Below are 16,585 nucleotides of genomic sequence, written 5' to 3'. Positions count from 1 at the left end.
AGTACATTGCTTGGCACTCGAGCAGCATGGCCTAATGGATAGAGCGTGGGCATGGGAGTCAGACGGACCTGGGTTCTAATCCTGGCTCTGTCATTTGTCTGCTGTGTGACCTTGGGCAAATCATTTCTTTGTGCCTCAGTTCCCTCATCTGTAAAATAGGGATTAAGACTGTGAGCTCCATGGGGGATAGGGACTGTGTCCAACATGATTTTCTTGTATCTACCCCAGGGCATAGAACAGTGCCTGGCGAATAGTAAGTGCTTAACAAATACCATAATAGTAATAAAAAGAATCACTGGATATTTGATGGATTGATTGTAAGCATGCTCTGGATGCCTGGACTTTGCATTCAGTGGCACACTCACTTTGCAGGCTGCAGAAAGGATGAAGTAACCCCATCAGATACAGAGGAGGAGAAGGAGTTGAACAGTGCTTGGCATATAGGTGGCATAGCATTTATTGAACACCCACTTGGTGAGGTGCACTGAGATAGGTGCTTGCAAAGTACAAAACAAAGGGGTGACCCATTCTCTACCCACAAAGTTTACACAGTAGAACTTCAGGACCAGGCCAGTAACCAAAACAGAGCTATAGCAGCCTGAGTACCCAGCCCAAAAAACCCCATCCATTTCAGAAGCAAAGTAGACACCCGGGAGGGCTCCCCAGAAGACACCGACATTGGCGGTTACATTCCATGAAGCTCAAAGCGAAAGAGCCTCGATGGTCAGTTATGGCAACAAATACAACTTCGTGAGACTTTTTGAGCACTTCTTTTTAGATCACTGGTTTCTGCTGCCTTGTTTGAAATGGCTTGTTGCACCTCTCCCCAGACCTCTCTCTGCCACTTCCTCCAGATCGTTTACAGAGCAGATGATGAAAGGATTGTGAGAGCAAACACACCAATGGCCTGAGTGGGCTGTGACTTCCTGATTAAACTGGGGAGAGTCTTTTCTCAGGAATTCCCTGTAGGTTCATGGCTTATTTCCTCACCTGCCAATTGAATTTCAAGGAAGATGAAACGTTTGTCTGTCTTCCCCAGCAGGTTGAAATCTCCTTAAGGACAAGGGCTTTGTGCTCCACTCTCCTAAGTGCTTAGTAGAGTGCTTTACCCTCAGTAAGTGCTCAGTAAATACAGTTGGTTGATGAGTGGAATCAAGAAGCCTACTGAAATCTAGCTGGTTTCATTGATTGCTTGCCACTCGAAGTGAATTTGACTGCAGCATTGCATGTTTTAATGCCCTCTGAAAATTTCATGAGCACTCTCATATCCTTCCCCTATAAAAAATATTAAATAATACTGGGCCTGAAACTGACTAGAAAAGACAGTATTCAGTATGTACTCCAGCAGTTTAATGTTTAACCATTTGATTCATCTGCTAAGTAGGTGATCTTCAAACCTCAAACATCAATATGGCTCCATTTGGAGGGAAAAGAGAGGAGAATTAAGATAAGCGCTTAGTACAGTGCTCTGCACATAGTAAGCGCTCAATAAATACGATTGATTGATTGAGAATGGAAGACAGCGGGATACCTAGGAAACTGCTATTTGCAAATCAAGCCTCGAACAATTTTCTTTTTTCTTTTTAATGCTATATGTTTCGAACTTACTATGTGCCAGGTACTGTTCTAAGTGCAGATGTAGACTCAAGCTAATCAGGTTGGACACAGTCCCTGTCCCACATTGGGCTCACAATCTTAAACCCCATTTTATACATGGGGTAAATGAGGCACAAAGAAGTGAAGTGACTTGCCGAAGATCCCACAGCAGGAAGATTTAGGGCCACTGCCCCCCCAATTCAAACATGACCTACCTCAAGAAGTTTTATTTGAGATTTCATTCATCTACTTTGTTCCCTTTCCAAGTAAAATTCATTGAATAATTTGCTTCCAACTTATTTCAGCACCATTATTATTTCATGTTAAATTCTCAAATACCATAAAAGATCATTGAGTTAAATTATAATTGTCTTGTTTTTATGCCTTGTATGTGAATATTACAAAAATGAAATGGTCTGTTTCCTTTCTTCCTTATGGAACTTCACTAGTATATTGGAGCTAATGTTTTTGCAGTGAAATTTTCCATAGCTAACACCCTTCTGCTTCAATTTTCCCTTCCTCTTTTCACTACATTCTCTTCTCTGCCCACCTCTCAATGCCTTCCCTACTGTTTTCACTGTTTTCCAGGGCAAAGGAGTGGTCTATTTTCAGAATTTGTTGATTAGAAGAGTAGAATTGATAAATAATTTGGGAAAACTGGATCCATTTATTGCTTTCTATGACTTAAACTTCATATTAATTGCATATAAAAAACACTTGAAAACCCACCTCCTCCCAGAGGTATTCTCCAACTAATTTCCCCTACCAGTGGCCACGTCACCCCAACAGCCAATTAATGTAGCTACTGCCATACTTTCTCCATCTATTAATCCATTTTTCCACATGCACCTATATTTTCCTCCTGCTCTTATTGTATGTTTGCACCGGCTTGTCTTCCGCACCTCTTTTTTTGTAATAGTATTTGTCATGCCCTCTTCTAAATTATAATCTCATGGAGTAGATACAAGATTATCTGGTTGGACACAGTCCTTGTCCCTTATGGGTCTCATAGTCTAAGTAGGAGTGAGTAGGGGTTAATCTCCATTTTACAATTGAGGCACAGAGAAGCTAAGTAACTTGCTCAAGGTCACACAGCAAGTGATTGGCAGAGCTGGAAATAGAATCCAGGTCCTCCAACTCCTGGACCCATGATCTTTCCACTAGACCACACTTCTGTTCTAAACCCAAAAGGCTGTGTCTAGTACTTTCACTGAACCCTCCCAAGTACGCAGAACAGTACTCTGGGCACAGTAGGTGTTCAATAAATACTACTGAAGGAATTAATAAGTAAATTTCAGCTATGATCACTGCTCACTGCCTTTAATTCAGTGGGGTTCCTGGCTTGCCTTAAATGCACATTCTACTATATGAACTTGTCTTCTTAAAGTACATCAGCTGCAGGGCTAGTTTTATTTCTTTTTCATTTCTCTCACCCCTTGACACTGAAGCTGTGAAGATTCATTTTGCATAAGAACAAAGTCACTCCATTAACTCTGTGTATGTGTGTGTGTGTGTGTGTGTGTGTGTGTGTGTGTGTGTGTGTGTCTCAACCTTTTCAACCAGGTATGTTAGATCAAGAACAAAGCATGATGTCGACATGAGGATAGGAATTCATTCTGGATCAGTGTTATGCGGAGTCCTCGGCCTGCGGAAATGGCAGTTTGACGTGTGGTCATGGGATGTGGACATTGCAAATAAATTAGAATCAGGTGGAATTCCTGGGTAAGCTGAAATGGTCCATTCTACCGTATTTCACTTCCCTCCAGCATGTGACAGATTTTCCTGGCATCTGGGGAGCATTGGCATCTCTCTAATCAATAAATCAATGGTACTTATTAACTGCATACTGTGTGAAGAGCACTGTACTGATTGGAAGAGTACAACACAACAGTTGGTGGACATGTTCCCTACACACAATTCAGAAAGTGTCAGAGGATTCCTCCCATAATATATTAATCTCAGTAATGAGGTGGGTAAAGCTAATAAGCAAGAACACAGAAATAGCATATTTAGGGGTGAATTTTTCCCAGCACGGAGCACTTTGTAATAATAATAATAATAATAATAATGGTATTTGTTAAGCGCTTACTATGTGTCAAGCACTCTACTAAGCACTGGGGTGTATTCAAGACAAGTGAGCCAAGTGAGCCACATAGGGTTCACAGTCCAATCCCCATTTTACCGTTGAGGAAACTGAGGCACAGAGAGGTTAAGTTATTTACCCAGGGTCACACAGCAAGCAGTTGGCTGAGTCAGAGTTAGAACCCAGGGCCTTTGACTCCCAGGACCATGTTCTTACCACTAGGCCACTTCTAAGCAGTTTGTCCTTCACTCACCCCCCCCATCTAATAATAAGAATAATAATAATTGTGGTATTTGTTAAGTGCTTACTATGTGCCAAGCAGAAGCAAATCAGATTGGACATAGTCCCTGTCCCACATGGGGTTCACAGTTTTAATTCCCATTTTACGGATGAGGTACAGAGGCACAGAGAACTTAACTTTCCTGAGGCACAGAGAAGTTAAGTGGCTTGCCCAAGGCCACACAGCAGACAAGTGGTGGAGCCGGGATTAAAACCCATGACCTTCTGACTCTCGAGCCCATGTCTACTATACCATGGTGTTTCCCTAACCCCCAGTCATCCTTCCATTCTTTAAACATTGGTCCCTCTTCCCATAGGATTGGGGTGTCCTACCTCAGCTTTTCCCATCTCCCCTCAATGCCAATTCCCTGCCTCAAACTCTAAAACCTCTTCCATCCACCTTTAATTTGGAAATGTACCCCACTCTCCCCACCTCTGCCTCGCCATTCCCCTCCTATCCTTGCTGCCTCAGTCTCCCAAAACTCCATGACAAGGATAGGACTGGGATACTACATCCAGTTATTTTCCCTCGCAGGCCCCTGTGAATTGAGTGGGGTGCATGGTACAGATAAGATGGAGGCAGCAGCACAAATGGCCAAGAGGAAGAGAAGGCAGAGATCTAGATGCATCCAAGTTGGAAACCTCACCTGATAAGTGGAGAGTTGCCCCTTGTCTGCTGTGTGACCTTGGGCAAGTCTCAACTTCTCTGTGCCTCAGTTGCCTCAACTGTAAAGTGGGGATTAAAGCTGTGAGACCCATGTGGGACATGGACTGCCTTCAACCTTTTTAGCTTATATCTAGACCAGCCTTTATTGCAGTGCCTGGCACGTAGTAAGCGCTAAACAAATACCATAAAATAAATAAATCTGAAGATAAATCAGTCTTCTTTAAAGGAAAACACTTTTTTTTTACCTGTAAAATATTGGGAGCCATATAGGAGACTATTTACTCCCTTTTTTCACATCACTGAGAGATCTGGGAACTCTAGTTGAACTTGTCATATATTTCCAAAACCCCTTATTCCACATTCTACATTTTGTGTTTTCATCAGCAAGTTGTATTTCAAGCAAATTTCATGTAAATATTCTCAGGGTAAATCATTTGGCACCTTGGTAATTGAGATGTGTTTGTTTTCTTAAAGGGCACCTAAATATCTTCTGATGTTTCTTCTCCTTTACTGATCAGGAAATACATTATTGTCATAGTTTTGTCAAGCTTTGATTTCTGGCATGATTGTGGAAAGAGCTGTGCAGTTTGGTCAAAAATGTCAGTTAGCTAAGAGTAAGGGCTGCCCATTAGGTTTTAGCGTGATTCATTCTGTCCTATTCCCCAGGCATGCCAGATAATGAAGCTTTTGTTTTACTTACATAGTACCTTCCTCTGAGAATCTTAATAAACTTCCAGATCTTAAGAAATTAATCTCTGGACATGTTCTAAGATAGGTCAGGATCTGTGGATAGTCACGTGGAACAGGAATATATGAAATTGCCTTATCTGGGTTAAATTTAGGTCACTGTTTGTTTTTAGCTTACACACATAACTTGACTTTCCCTGCTATGAATCTTGTATACTGAATAGGTCAGGGAGATTACATGTAATAAGAGCTTTTGGGTCATTATTCTAACTCTAAAAGTGGTGTAGTCAGGGTTCTGAAATTATAATGCCTTTTGGAACTTCACACTGTGATTATTATGATCTCATTAGAATTTTCAAGAAACATTCAGAGCACACACAGTCACAGCCCAATCAAAGAATAATTACACTGTCTCCTTCCTACCGTGTAAGTCACTCCCTGGTAGTTTTTAGATACGGAGGCACATTAACTCATTCAGTCTATGAAGGGATCGTTTAGCAAAACCCAGTAGTAGAACAGTGTGGGTGGGCATGAGTGTATGTGTCTGTAGACCTACTCAACAGCAGTTTCAACTATGAATACGTGAAGCGACATGGCCTAGTGGAAAGAACACGGGTCTGGGAATCAGAGACCCCGGGTTCTAATCCCGGTCTGCCATGACTGCTGGGGGACCTTGGGCCAATTGCTTCACTTCTCTGAGGCCTCAATTACCTCATCTGTAAAATGGAGAATATATCCTACTCCCTCTTAGACTGTTCGTGAACTCCAAATAGGACCGGGACTGTGTCCAACCTGATTATCTTGTAACTACGCCACTGCTTAGTATAGTGCCTGGTACATGGGAAGTGCCTAATCAAGCAATCAAACATATTTATTGAGTGCTTATTATGTGCAGAGTACTGTACTAAGCACCTGGGAGCATACTTGGGAGGGTACTTTCCCTGCCCCCAAAAAGCTTACAAGTACCATTCTAAAAGAATCCAGGAATGATATCTATTTTTTCTAGCTGTTCAAAGACAATTATAGGGCCCTATCCATCTATGAGTTATGACTAAAAAAGACCAAAGTGCATTCAACACTCCATTCCACGCTGTGAGACTGTAAAGATCACCTTTTTCAGACTGATGAATTTGCCACTTGCAGCTTCTGTCACTGTTTGAAAACCTGCTTCTCAATCTCCCAAACTTCCCACAGCCTCTCCTGCCTGCCATATGCCAGTCTGTTTTGTCTGCTGCTTTTGTCTCCCAGCAGGCCAATGCGATACCACACTGTTTGAGAGGACATTTCACTGTTTTTAAAATGATTGTTTGCTCCCTCGCTCCTTACTTGCGAGTGCCTCATTTCAGGTCACCCTCTAGTATTTTCTGGGGCCATGAACCTGAGTAGCCACATTAGTATTTTAAAAGGACGCCCTTTCCCCAAAGAGAGTCTTTAAAAGTCTGTTATAGCAGGGTGTTAGAAAAGCAGATTGACACATGGATGTTAGAAGACCACTGCAAGGAACCCGGTTTTAACTTGCATCAAGCCTCCAGCCCTCAGATCGGGGAGAAGGGAGAGAGATGGGAATGTCACCTCAACTGAGTCTGAATTTAGGAAGAGAGGATTTGATAGGCAATATATCCTGGTGTGTGGGATAATGAGCTGCATTCTTTGAGGCCTCTAAGTCTAGTAGGGAAGAACAGCCTGGGTTCTAAATGCAGCCAGAACATCAGTCAACGGTATTTACTGAGCGCTTGCTGGGTGCTGAGAACAAAGCACTTGGGAGAGTATATGATCTCTGTCACAGAACACTTATCTGCCGACCTTGTTTCCCACATATGTATATATAGGCGAATTCACATCTCAAAAGCCACCCTGGACTGCCTCAACGGTGATTATAATGTTGAAGAAGGGCACGGGAAAGAGCGAAATGAATTCTTAAGGAAACATAATATAGAGACTTATTTGATAAAGCAGCCAGAGGAGAGCCTATTGACCCTGCCTGAAGACATCATGAAGGAGGCGGTCAGCTCCGTGGATAAGCGAAACAGTGGGGCCACATTTACCGAAGGATCTTGGAGCCCCGAGCTTCCATTCGATAACATTGTGGGGAAACAGAATGTAAGTCAAATCTTCCTTAATGTCAGTGACTCTAAAAGCATGATTGGATGCCTCTTGTTAATAGAGCTTCAGAGGAAACTAATTCATCCTTAACCTTTTCCCTAACCCATCCCGGAACTGGGAATGATTAACCCCTTCTCCTTGCCTTTGTATTGTGTCTGGGAAGTGCCACGGGGAGGGGAGGTTGGAATTTCATGCCACTTTCTGTTGGGGAGGGATGTCCCAAGATGGAATGAAATGCTTGGGAATCTGGGTTGTGATGTTAAAACTCTTTGAACTCGCCTAGGTGAAATCATATGGTATGCAAAGGAAGGTCTTAGGCACCTAGGCTAGCTTATCCCATTGTCAGTGCCCTTTCCACAAGGTCGAGGTCAAAAGGTCATCACACCGGGTCTGCAAATGTAGGTCGCATTAATTCATGAGCCAAGAAGATTATAAAGCAGCATCCTTTGAAGCAGTCTTACTGTTCCTCCCCTTGTTTCCTCATTCCTTTTCTCAAGGAGAAGAAAGCAAAACTAGAACAATGGGCATCCAACAGGTGATTGCTGGAACCCTAGCTAGCCAGGTGAATGCAGGGATTGATGCACAAAGAGGGCTAAATTTCTGGAGATCCTCTCAGATCCTGGTCCTGAGCAGATATTACATGCTACGCTGCCCAAATACCATAGAACAGGAAACTTTTCACTGCCATCCAATCATACGTGAAGCCTGCCTGCTTAAAATAATTAAAAATGGAAAAGGTTAAAATGCTCCAAGACACCACTCTTCCTTCTGCGCTTGAAAGATTGATGAGTCATTGGGAAATGAGGTCAGCTTGGATTGCCTTTCATCTTCATGTGAAGGATCTGTGGTGACATGATCTATGTGCTCAGCTCAAAGTGTATGAAATGTCTGTTGAACTGAGCCAAAAGCTGGCTGTGTGGAAATCTGACTTCATCACTGTCTCTGTGGCATATTTTGAATCGTCTAGGAAGCATGAACACCCTCACAAATGATCACTCGTTTAGTGAAGAGCTTCTCTCCGCTTGCTTGAAATGAAATGTGGCATGTTTCGGTGTGCTCTGACCATATTGCTCTGAAGCCAAGATGTGGGATTTTGAAAAATTTGTTCACACCTATTTTTAGCACCAATAGACTCCAACATCTGGAAATCAAAACCTAAGCAATTACCCGTGAAGTCTCCCAGTTAGGTGCATTTAACTCTTCCCTTTTTCTCTACCTTTCATATGTCAGTGATACTTCTCTGAACCCCATCATTTGTTACAAAGGAAAAGGAATGTGTTCTTCCTGATGGATCCTCATTGAGGCTCTGTGGCCACGCCCTTTTGCCAGACTGTCTCTGTATGTTGCCAACTTGTCCTTCCCAAGTGCTTAGTACAGTGCTCTGCACACAGTAAGCGCTCAAAAAATACGATTGAATGAATTTCTTCTTGTCACCATGTTAATCATTGATATTACTGATCCCTTTGGGCAGAGCCCTGTACTAAGCACTGGGGTTGCTGCCTTATTCCCCTCCTCAGTTCTGCCTCCCTCCTGTCCCCTCCCTTTAGCTCTATTCCATGTGTTATCTCTGTTGGTGTTAGCTCCCATTGCCTCTATCACATGAGCTTGGGGAATCTTCTTCTATATAAGCAACTGTATATCAAAAGATGTCATGCATAACACCAGTCAGGGACTAAAGGGTGATCACCAGGGCAATCCAGTGAAAAAGAAGACAAGACACTGATAAGCCAAGAAGAACAAATTTTCCTTTTGTGAAGCATTAGATGTTAGTGGGTCTCTTTGTAAATTTCAGGTCAGCTTTGTTCCAGAGCAATATAGTTATAAAATGCAGACAAAATGCTTATTTTATGTAAACAGGGGTAGGCATGCACGGCAGCCTGAAAAACTTTCTTTCTAGATTTCACTGGATGTCTCCAGCTCATTTCTGAATGCTAATTCCCTGGAAAAGAGAAAGTGGCAAGCTTCTGCCCAGAATTGTTGTGTATTTATGTGTGTGTGTTGGTGTGTGTGACTGTCCTTTGTCTTTTTCCCATTGAAATCTCTGTTCCAACCTGTAGGAGAAAAACCTCTACATTTGTAAATATCTCATTATCTCATTCTGAGCCGTAACTGACTGTGAAACTAACAGTGAGAAGCAGAGTAAAGGAAATGGAATTTGTTAATTCTGTGACTAACCTCAAAGAACTAGGAGTCTGTGAAAATGGTTGAAATAGAAATGTTTCTCCAATAGGATCTCCTGAGGTCAGCAAAACTAAACACCAATTCAAATGTTCCCATTATTAATTTAACCTGGACTTTCCTATGTTAGAAGCATCCATGATTTCTCCTATACTGCCAAGTCTTGGTAATCGTCACCTAGCTAATGTGAGCTGAAGTAGCTCCATTCATTTGGAAACTTTCATCTCTAAAAACAAATTAATGGAAGCTAATAGTGATCAATTGACAGTAATTAAATCTTGACCATAATCAGGTGTATTTAATTGAACATAAGATCATAGGATTCCAGTTTTTTCTCAGAAGAGTCAATGTAGCATTCAAAAGGAGGGAAACATTACAGCATCATTTCTGGTAGAGTAGAATAGAAATGACTGAGTATTGAAGTCCTCTGTTAGCTTTAGTAGGGTAGAAATTCACAGAATTTGTGGTAGGAATAATTCCTGTCTACCGAGTATCAAGTTCCTGCTGTCACTTACTGTATAAGGTGTGGTGCTCTTTAGGCTACCCACAGCTGTAAGAATGGGCCCCAGGGACAGTTGTGAAATGCTGCTTTTGCTAATCTCCTGTTACTTATGACAAAAGGTTGTTTCCAAGCATGGGGATCTCTTAGAAGGTGAGAGAACACGAAATGCTCATAGAGCTGAGCTATGAAAAGGACCAAAAAAGGGGGAAAAAGGCAATTGAAACATCCACAAAGGACTCCAATTTGGAAACACCCAATGTTGAGGGTGGGAATGTATTTGAAATGCAGTGAAATGCATTTGGTCTGGTTTCCCAACTGACTTTGGTTAGGTGTTTCCCAACTCATGATGGGTAGTCTTGACCATCAAGCCTCCCTTCTTGCCTCTCCAAGAAACCCTCATTAAAAAGGGACCGCCATTCCAGGGCAACACCATCTTTGTTTGACTGCAGGGAATAAACCCTTGTTTAGGCACTGAAATGCAAGGGGGTGTCCACCCAAAATGTCTAAAGCTACAGCATGGAAATTAAGTCCCTTCAATCTGCTATGCCCTGCTCCACACAGTGCTACTAGTGTACATGGTTTCATTTCCAAATTACAAGCATGTCCAAACTTCCTAACAACACATTAGATGTTTTCATTGTCATCACCACCATTTTGATAGGAAACATCTGCTTATGATGTCAATTTTTCAAAGTTTTTTCTGTTTCCACTCTCTAAGGAGCTGATGTAGAAATCTATACATGTGGCAGTTGTATTTATTCATAGTAACCTCCACCTATTCTGACAGTGTATTATTAGTATTATTAATATATTTATTAAGCACTTACTATGTGTCAAACACTGTTCTAAGCACTAGAGTAGATGCAAATTTTATCAGGTCGGACACAATTCCTGCCTGACAAGGACAATCTAACAGGACTTAATTCCCATTTTACAGATGAGGAAACTGAGGCACAAAGAAGTTAAGTGACTTGCTCAAAGACACACAGCAAGCAATTGACAGAGCTGGGATTACAACCCAAGTCCTTTGACTCCCAAGCTCATGTTTTTTCCACTAGGCTATAGTGGCTTCCCTAGCCACAGAGGTACATGTGTTCAATTGTGTGGAAGAAAACAACTGTTTTGTCCCCCCAAAATGGCAAAAAGAATGGAAGCAGGGAGAGCCTGAAAAAGTCAGAGTGCACACCTGGATAGTTCTCCTATGATGTGGGGACTGCATTCTTACAAAACCCCACACTAAGGAAAACTTGTAATTTAGTACTCACTATGTTCAATTCTTTGCACACAAAGCATTTCTTCTGACACCTTGGCACAAGACCTCCAGATAGGATCGTGTTATCAGATGAACATTCCTGCATTCCCTGTAGCATTCCAGCCAAACATGCTGTCCTGTGCTAAGACAGAACTAAGTGAATCTGTGAGCAGGGCATTTGTGATACAATTAAAGTGCTAGGTACTTATTTCTGCAACAATTGGGATCAAAACATACTTCTCAGCCTCTTAACCCCTGCATCCAACAGAAAAAGATTCCACATCTTACCCCTGAGATCCACCTCCTGATTCAAACTTTGACTTGACCCTCTTTCTCAAGTATAAGAAGGAGTGGGATTCTGGGGTGTAGCAAGGCCTGGTATTCTACATGTACATCAGTATCTCAGACCACTGATGAGTAAGAGTCCCCCAGGGTCACTTCCTGAGCAATATTTGTCCTTCGGAGGTTGTGGGGAATCCCTGCAACAGGCATGGCCCTTCCAAAACCCGAGAGATGTGAACTATCAAACATGTCTCCCCAGATTTCTAATGATAGAGAAGCAACGTGCCCTAATGGAAAGAGTACAGACTTGGGAGTCAGAGGTCCTCAGTTCTAATCCTGGCTCCACCACTTCTTTGTGCTTCAGTTTCCTCATCTTCAAAATGGGGATTAATAATAAAAATAATAATCATGATAATAATAATAATAATAATGGCATTTGTTAAGAACTTACTATGTGCCAAGCATTCGATCCCTGTTCTCCCTCCTTAGACTGTGAGCTCCATGTGGGGCAGGGGTTGTGTCCAACATGATTAACTTGAATCTACCCCAATATTTAGAACAGAGATTGACACATAGAAAGCATTTAACAAATACAGTGATAATAATTATAATTTTATGACTTGGGCCCCGGCTACAAAAGAAGCCTCTTACGTCTATCTCTGTCTTTTGGGCAAGTCAGTTCAACTGTCCCCCTGAGTTTCATCATCCACAAAATAGGGATCAAAATAATAACTATGGCACTTACTAGGTGCTTAATCAGCCAAACAATCAGTCAATCAATGGTGTGCTTACTATGTATCAATGCTAGGGTAAATGAAAGGTTATTAGATCGGACACAGTCCACTAGGGGCTTATATCATCCCCAATTCACAGAGGATGAAACTGAGGCTCAGAGAGATTAAGTGACTTGCCTAAAGTCACACAGCAGGCCAATAGCAGATCTGGGACTCCCAGTCCCATGGTCTTCCAGTTAGCCATGGTCCCTCCCTTCACAAAAGTGTGTGCTCCACTCACTTTCGGTGGATTAAGCTATCATTGCAAAGGACTCACAATGATATTATTTGGGTGCTTCATTTTGTCACCTGAAGTCAGAGACTTTCCCATTCCATAAATCCCCAACCTGAACAACAGGGTGGGGAGGGGTTGGGTTCAATAGTTCTTTTCTGGACTGTCATGAGCTGGTTTTCCAACTAACACAGGCAAATGCTCAGATGCCTGTTTTTCTTAGGCTCTTTGACACATGCCAGGGCTTCTTCCCCAGGGTCAGTATTCCATTTCTAAATGTTTAAATGCTGCTGCTGTCAGCACTGGCGGGCACTCATTAGACGGGGCATCCCTAGATTATTGCCCGGATCCAGGGACTCTTCATTCAGCACTTGCCCACATCCCTCCAGGATATTTCATTTCTGCCATCAAAGTTCCTGGGCCATAGTGATGGTTTCTGACTCTAAAGCTCTTTGGCCACATGCTGATTTCAGCCAAAAGTCATTAAGGTAGTCTGGATTTTCCCTTTCTTCCAGCAGCTAGTGGTTTTGATAGCTTCCAGGGAGTCCTGAGTAGATTAAATAAGCAATTTCCTTGTTAACATGGAACAATAGTCTTGGAAACCTGTCAAATGTGGACAGGAAGATGGACAGGATGAAGAGGCAGAGATCCACATTCCTGGAAATGGGTACCTGAGAAAGGCCACTGAGACTCCATTTCATAGCTGGACAGAAAGCATTTAGTACAGTGCTCTGCACACAGTAAGCGCTCAATAAATACGATTGAATGAATGAGAACCCCCACATTGGCAGAGTTGCTAGAACGTCTGTCCCCAAGGGAGGAAAGGGAATACATACTTTTCTTATTTGGCAATTCAAGGATGTGGGGGAAAGGGGTAATTTTAGTGATCCTGCTTAAGAACTACGTTGGAGAGGGCAGAGTGCAGGGCTGGAGGAAGTGGAAGGGGAGAGGGAAAGGAGTCAGGTAACTGTTCCAGGGTGTATGTCAACAAGAGACTCCAGTGTAGCCCTGGGTGCTTTCCTAACCTCCAGAGTAGCAGTGAGTCAATCAATCACACTTATTGAGTGCTTACTGTGTGCAGTGCACTGTACTAAGCACTTGAGAGAGTGCTTAGTACAGTATAACAGAGGTGGGTAGATATGTTCTCCTTCTACAACAAGCTTATAGTCTAGAGGAAGAGACAGGCATTAATATAAATAAATTATGGATATATACATTAGTGCCATGGCACTCAGAAAGGGGTCAGCATAGGGCCACAACCCCACCAGCATCTACTTCAGCTGGGTCCAGTCCGCTCTTCTTGTCTGCTGTATGACCTTGGGCAAGTCATTTCTCTTCTCTGTGCCTCAGTTACTTCATCTGTAAAATGGGGATTGAGACTATGAGGCCCAAGTGGGGCCGGGCCTGTGTTCAACCCAATTTGCTTGCACTTAGTATGGTGCCTGGCACATAGTAAGCACTTAAATACACAATTATTATTATAAATATTGTTAATATTCTCTGGTAGGAAGTCTGACCCAGACTGAGGAGTGGACCCACTGCTACCTGCTTTCCCCAAGCCCAGGGCTCTGTGGAGATGAAACTGAAGTGGTCTATGAGGGTGGCCGTAGAACTGTTCTGGAATACATATGACACCACAAAGTTGTTAATAAATGAGATATGTGTTAAGCGTTTACTATGTGCCAAGAACTGTACATAGCACTGGGATAGATAGGGGATAACAGATCAGACACAGTCCCTGCCCTAGGTGGGGCGCCCAGTCTAAATAGGAGGGAGAACAGGTATCTTATCCCAGTTTTTACAGATGAGGAAACTGAGATCCGAAGAAGTTGAGGTTCTTGCCCAAGGTCACACACTAGACAAGAGGCAGAGCCAAGATTACAACCTACCTCCTCCAGTGCCTAGGCCCACGCTCTATGCACTAGGCCACACAACTCTGTTATTTTGTATCATAGCAGCAGTATGGCAAGTTTTCATCACGTGGGACATCAAGAGGACTCCTTAGATCTGCCCCAGGGCAGTGACCAGATACTTTGATCAAGTGGGATTGTCAGGGACCCTGCTTCAGAGGTGTCATAGCCCTATCTGGCGGGCAACCCCTGCAAATCTGGGTCATGTTTGTGTCCCCAGAATTCTAAACAATAAAAATTGGTGGGAGAAGACACACCCACACCTCAGCCAATGGGAGGATCCCATAAACTTTGTTTAACCTGCCTTCGGTATGTGAATTAATGTCTGAGGGAAACCTTTTTGTTCTAAGTGGAACGAACAGGTCTCATTGAAGTAAGGATCTGTCTAGGAAGATTTCATCAGTTTTTTAAATGTCAGTTAATCGATAGTATTGATTGAGCTTTACCTGCTTACAGAACACACTCTTGGGAGAGTACAACAGAATTGGTAGTTACAGTCCCCAGCCTCAAAGAGCTTATGGTCTACTGTGGGAAAAGTACTGTATTGAGTGCTTGGGAGAGCACAGTAAAGATAGTATACACAATTCCTGCTCTCAAGAAGCTTACAGTCTAAAAGATTAAAATGGATTCCCTCATTCACTGGGTTTAGCCCTGAGTCACTTAGTTGATTTGCAAGAAAATCCTGGTTCCAGAAGGTCAGGGACTAATTCCACTTGGAACCATTCTCAAAAGTTATTCCTAACATCTGACTTGTACCTGGGGGATTGTTTTGGGCAGATAGGGTTGGACTCGCATGAAATCTGCCCTTTCTTCTCCATCCAAACTGCTTCTAAGGTGATCCAAGCACTTCTCTTAACCCGTCTTGTTTTGACTACTATATCAGCCTTCTTGCTAACCTCCTGCCTCTTTCCACTCCAGTCCATACTTCATTCTGATATGTGGATCACTTTGCTAAAAGTTCAGTTCACATCTCTCCACTCCTCAACAATCTCCAATAGTTGCCCTTCAACCGTAGCCTCAAGCAGAAACTACTTACCCTCAACTTTAAACAACTGAATGAGTTCACCCCCTCCTACCTTACTTGGCTGATTTTCTACTGCAAACCAGTCCACACACTTGGCTCCTCTAATGCCAACTTATTCACTGTTCCTCAGTCTCATCTATTTAACCTCCAACCCCTAACTCACATCATCCCCCTGGTCTGGAACTCCTTCCCTCTCCATATACAACAGATCACCACTCTCCCCACCTTCAAACCCTTATTAAAATGACATCTCCTCCAAGAGGCCTTCTCCAATTAGCCCTCTTTTCTCCTACTCTCTCTCCCTTCTGCATTGCCTAGGCACTTGGACATATACCCTTTAAACATTCGATATTCACCCCAACCTCAGTGCCACCAGTATTTATGGACTTATCCATAATGTATTTTAATGTCTGTCCCAACCTCTAGAATGTAAGCTCACGGGTAGAGAATGCATCTAGCAACTCTGTTGTACTCTCCTAAGAACTGAGTACAGTGTTCTGCATACAGTAAGTGCTCAAAAAATACCATTGAGTAATCGATTCCACAGTGGCCAACTTTATCTCCACTAGGATCCAGAAGTGTCAGGGTTACAAAAATGGAGAAGGGCAGATATCTAAACACTATGAAGAAATTATTTCACTGAAACCCAGATAGCTCAGTCTATGGGACAATTTATTCAAAATCATGGTTGGAAATTAGGCACTGCAGTACAGGAGGGTAAATTAAATCAATAATACTTCCCAATATGACTTTGCTAACAAGATTGTCCCCAGTTATTTCCAAAAATACACCAAATTTTGGCTCCAGGGAGAGAATAGCAGGTGCTGTGTGTTGTTGCTTCTTCCAGAGGCCAATGGCAACATCTGTGAAGACTTTTCAATTAGGCCATTCTGCAGGACTTCACTATCCTCACCTTCATCCTTAGGCACCAACTGGGTGTGTGGATGCCCTTGGCCCTGCCATGCCAGGCTGCAAGTTCAGAAGGGCAGCTAACAACCATCATTTCCATAACATGCA

The 16,585-nt window shown here is 42.7% G+C and overlaps 1 protein-coding gene across 2 annotated transcripts in view; it reads left to right on the top strand.

Annotated features, from left to right (window-relative positions):
• The window catches only part of ADCY8 (adenylate cyclase 8), a 109,217-nt gene that overhangs the window by 52,004 nt on the left and 40,628 nt on the right, over nucleotides 1–16,585 (top strand). For both annotated transcript variants that reach the window (XM_038760437.1, XM_038760436.1), the window contains 2 exons: nucleotides 3,160–3,318; nucleotides 7,142–7,412. In XM_038760437.1, coding sequence (XP_038616365.1) covers nucleotides 3,160–3,318; nucleotides 7,142–7,412 — 430 coding nt within the window. The remainder of the gene's footprint in view (nucleotides 1–3,159; nucleotides 3,319–7,141; nucleotides 7,413–16,585) is intronic.

The sequence above is a fragment of the Tachyglossus aculeatus genome, chromosome 18 (genome assembly GCF_015852505.1).
Source record: "Tachyglossus aculeatus isolate mTacAcu1 chromosome 18, mTacAcu1.pri, whole genome shotgun sequence".
In the NCBI taxonomy this organism is placed as follows: Eukaryota; Metazoa; Chordata; class Mammalia; order Monotremata; family Tachyglossidae; genus Tachyglossus; species Tachyglossus aculeatus.
This window is presented reverse-complemented; position numbering and strand designations above follow the sequence as displayed.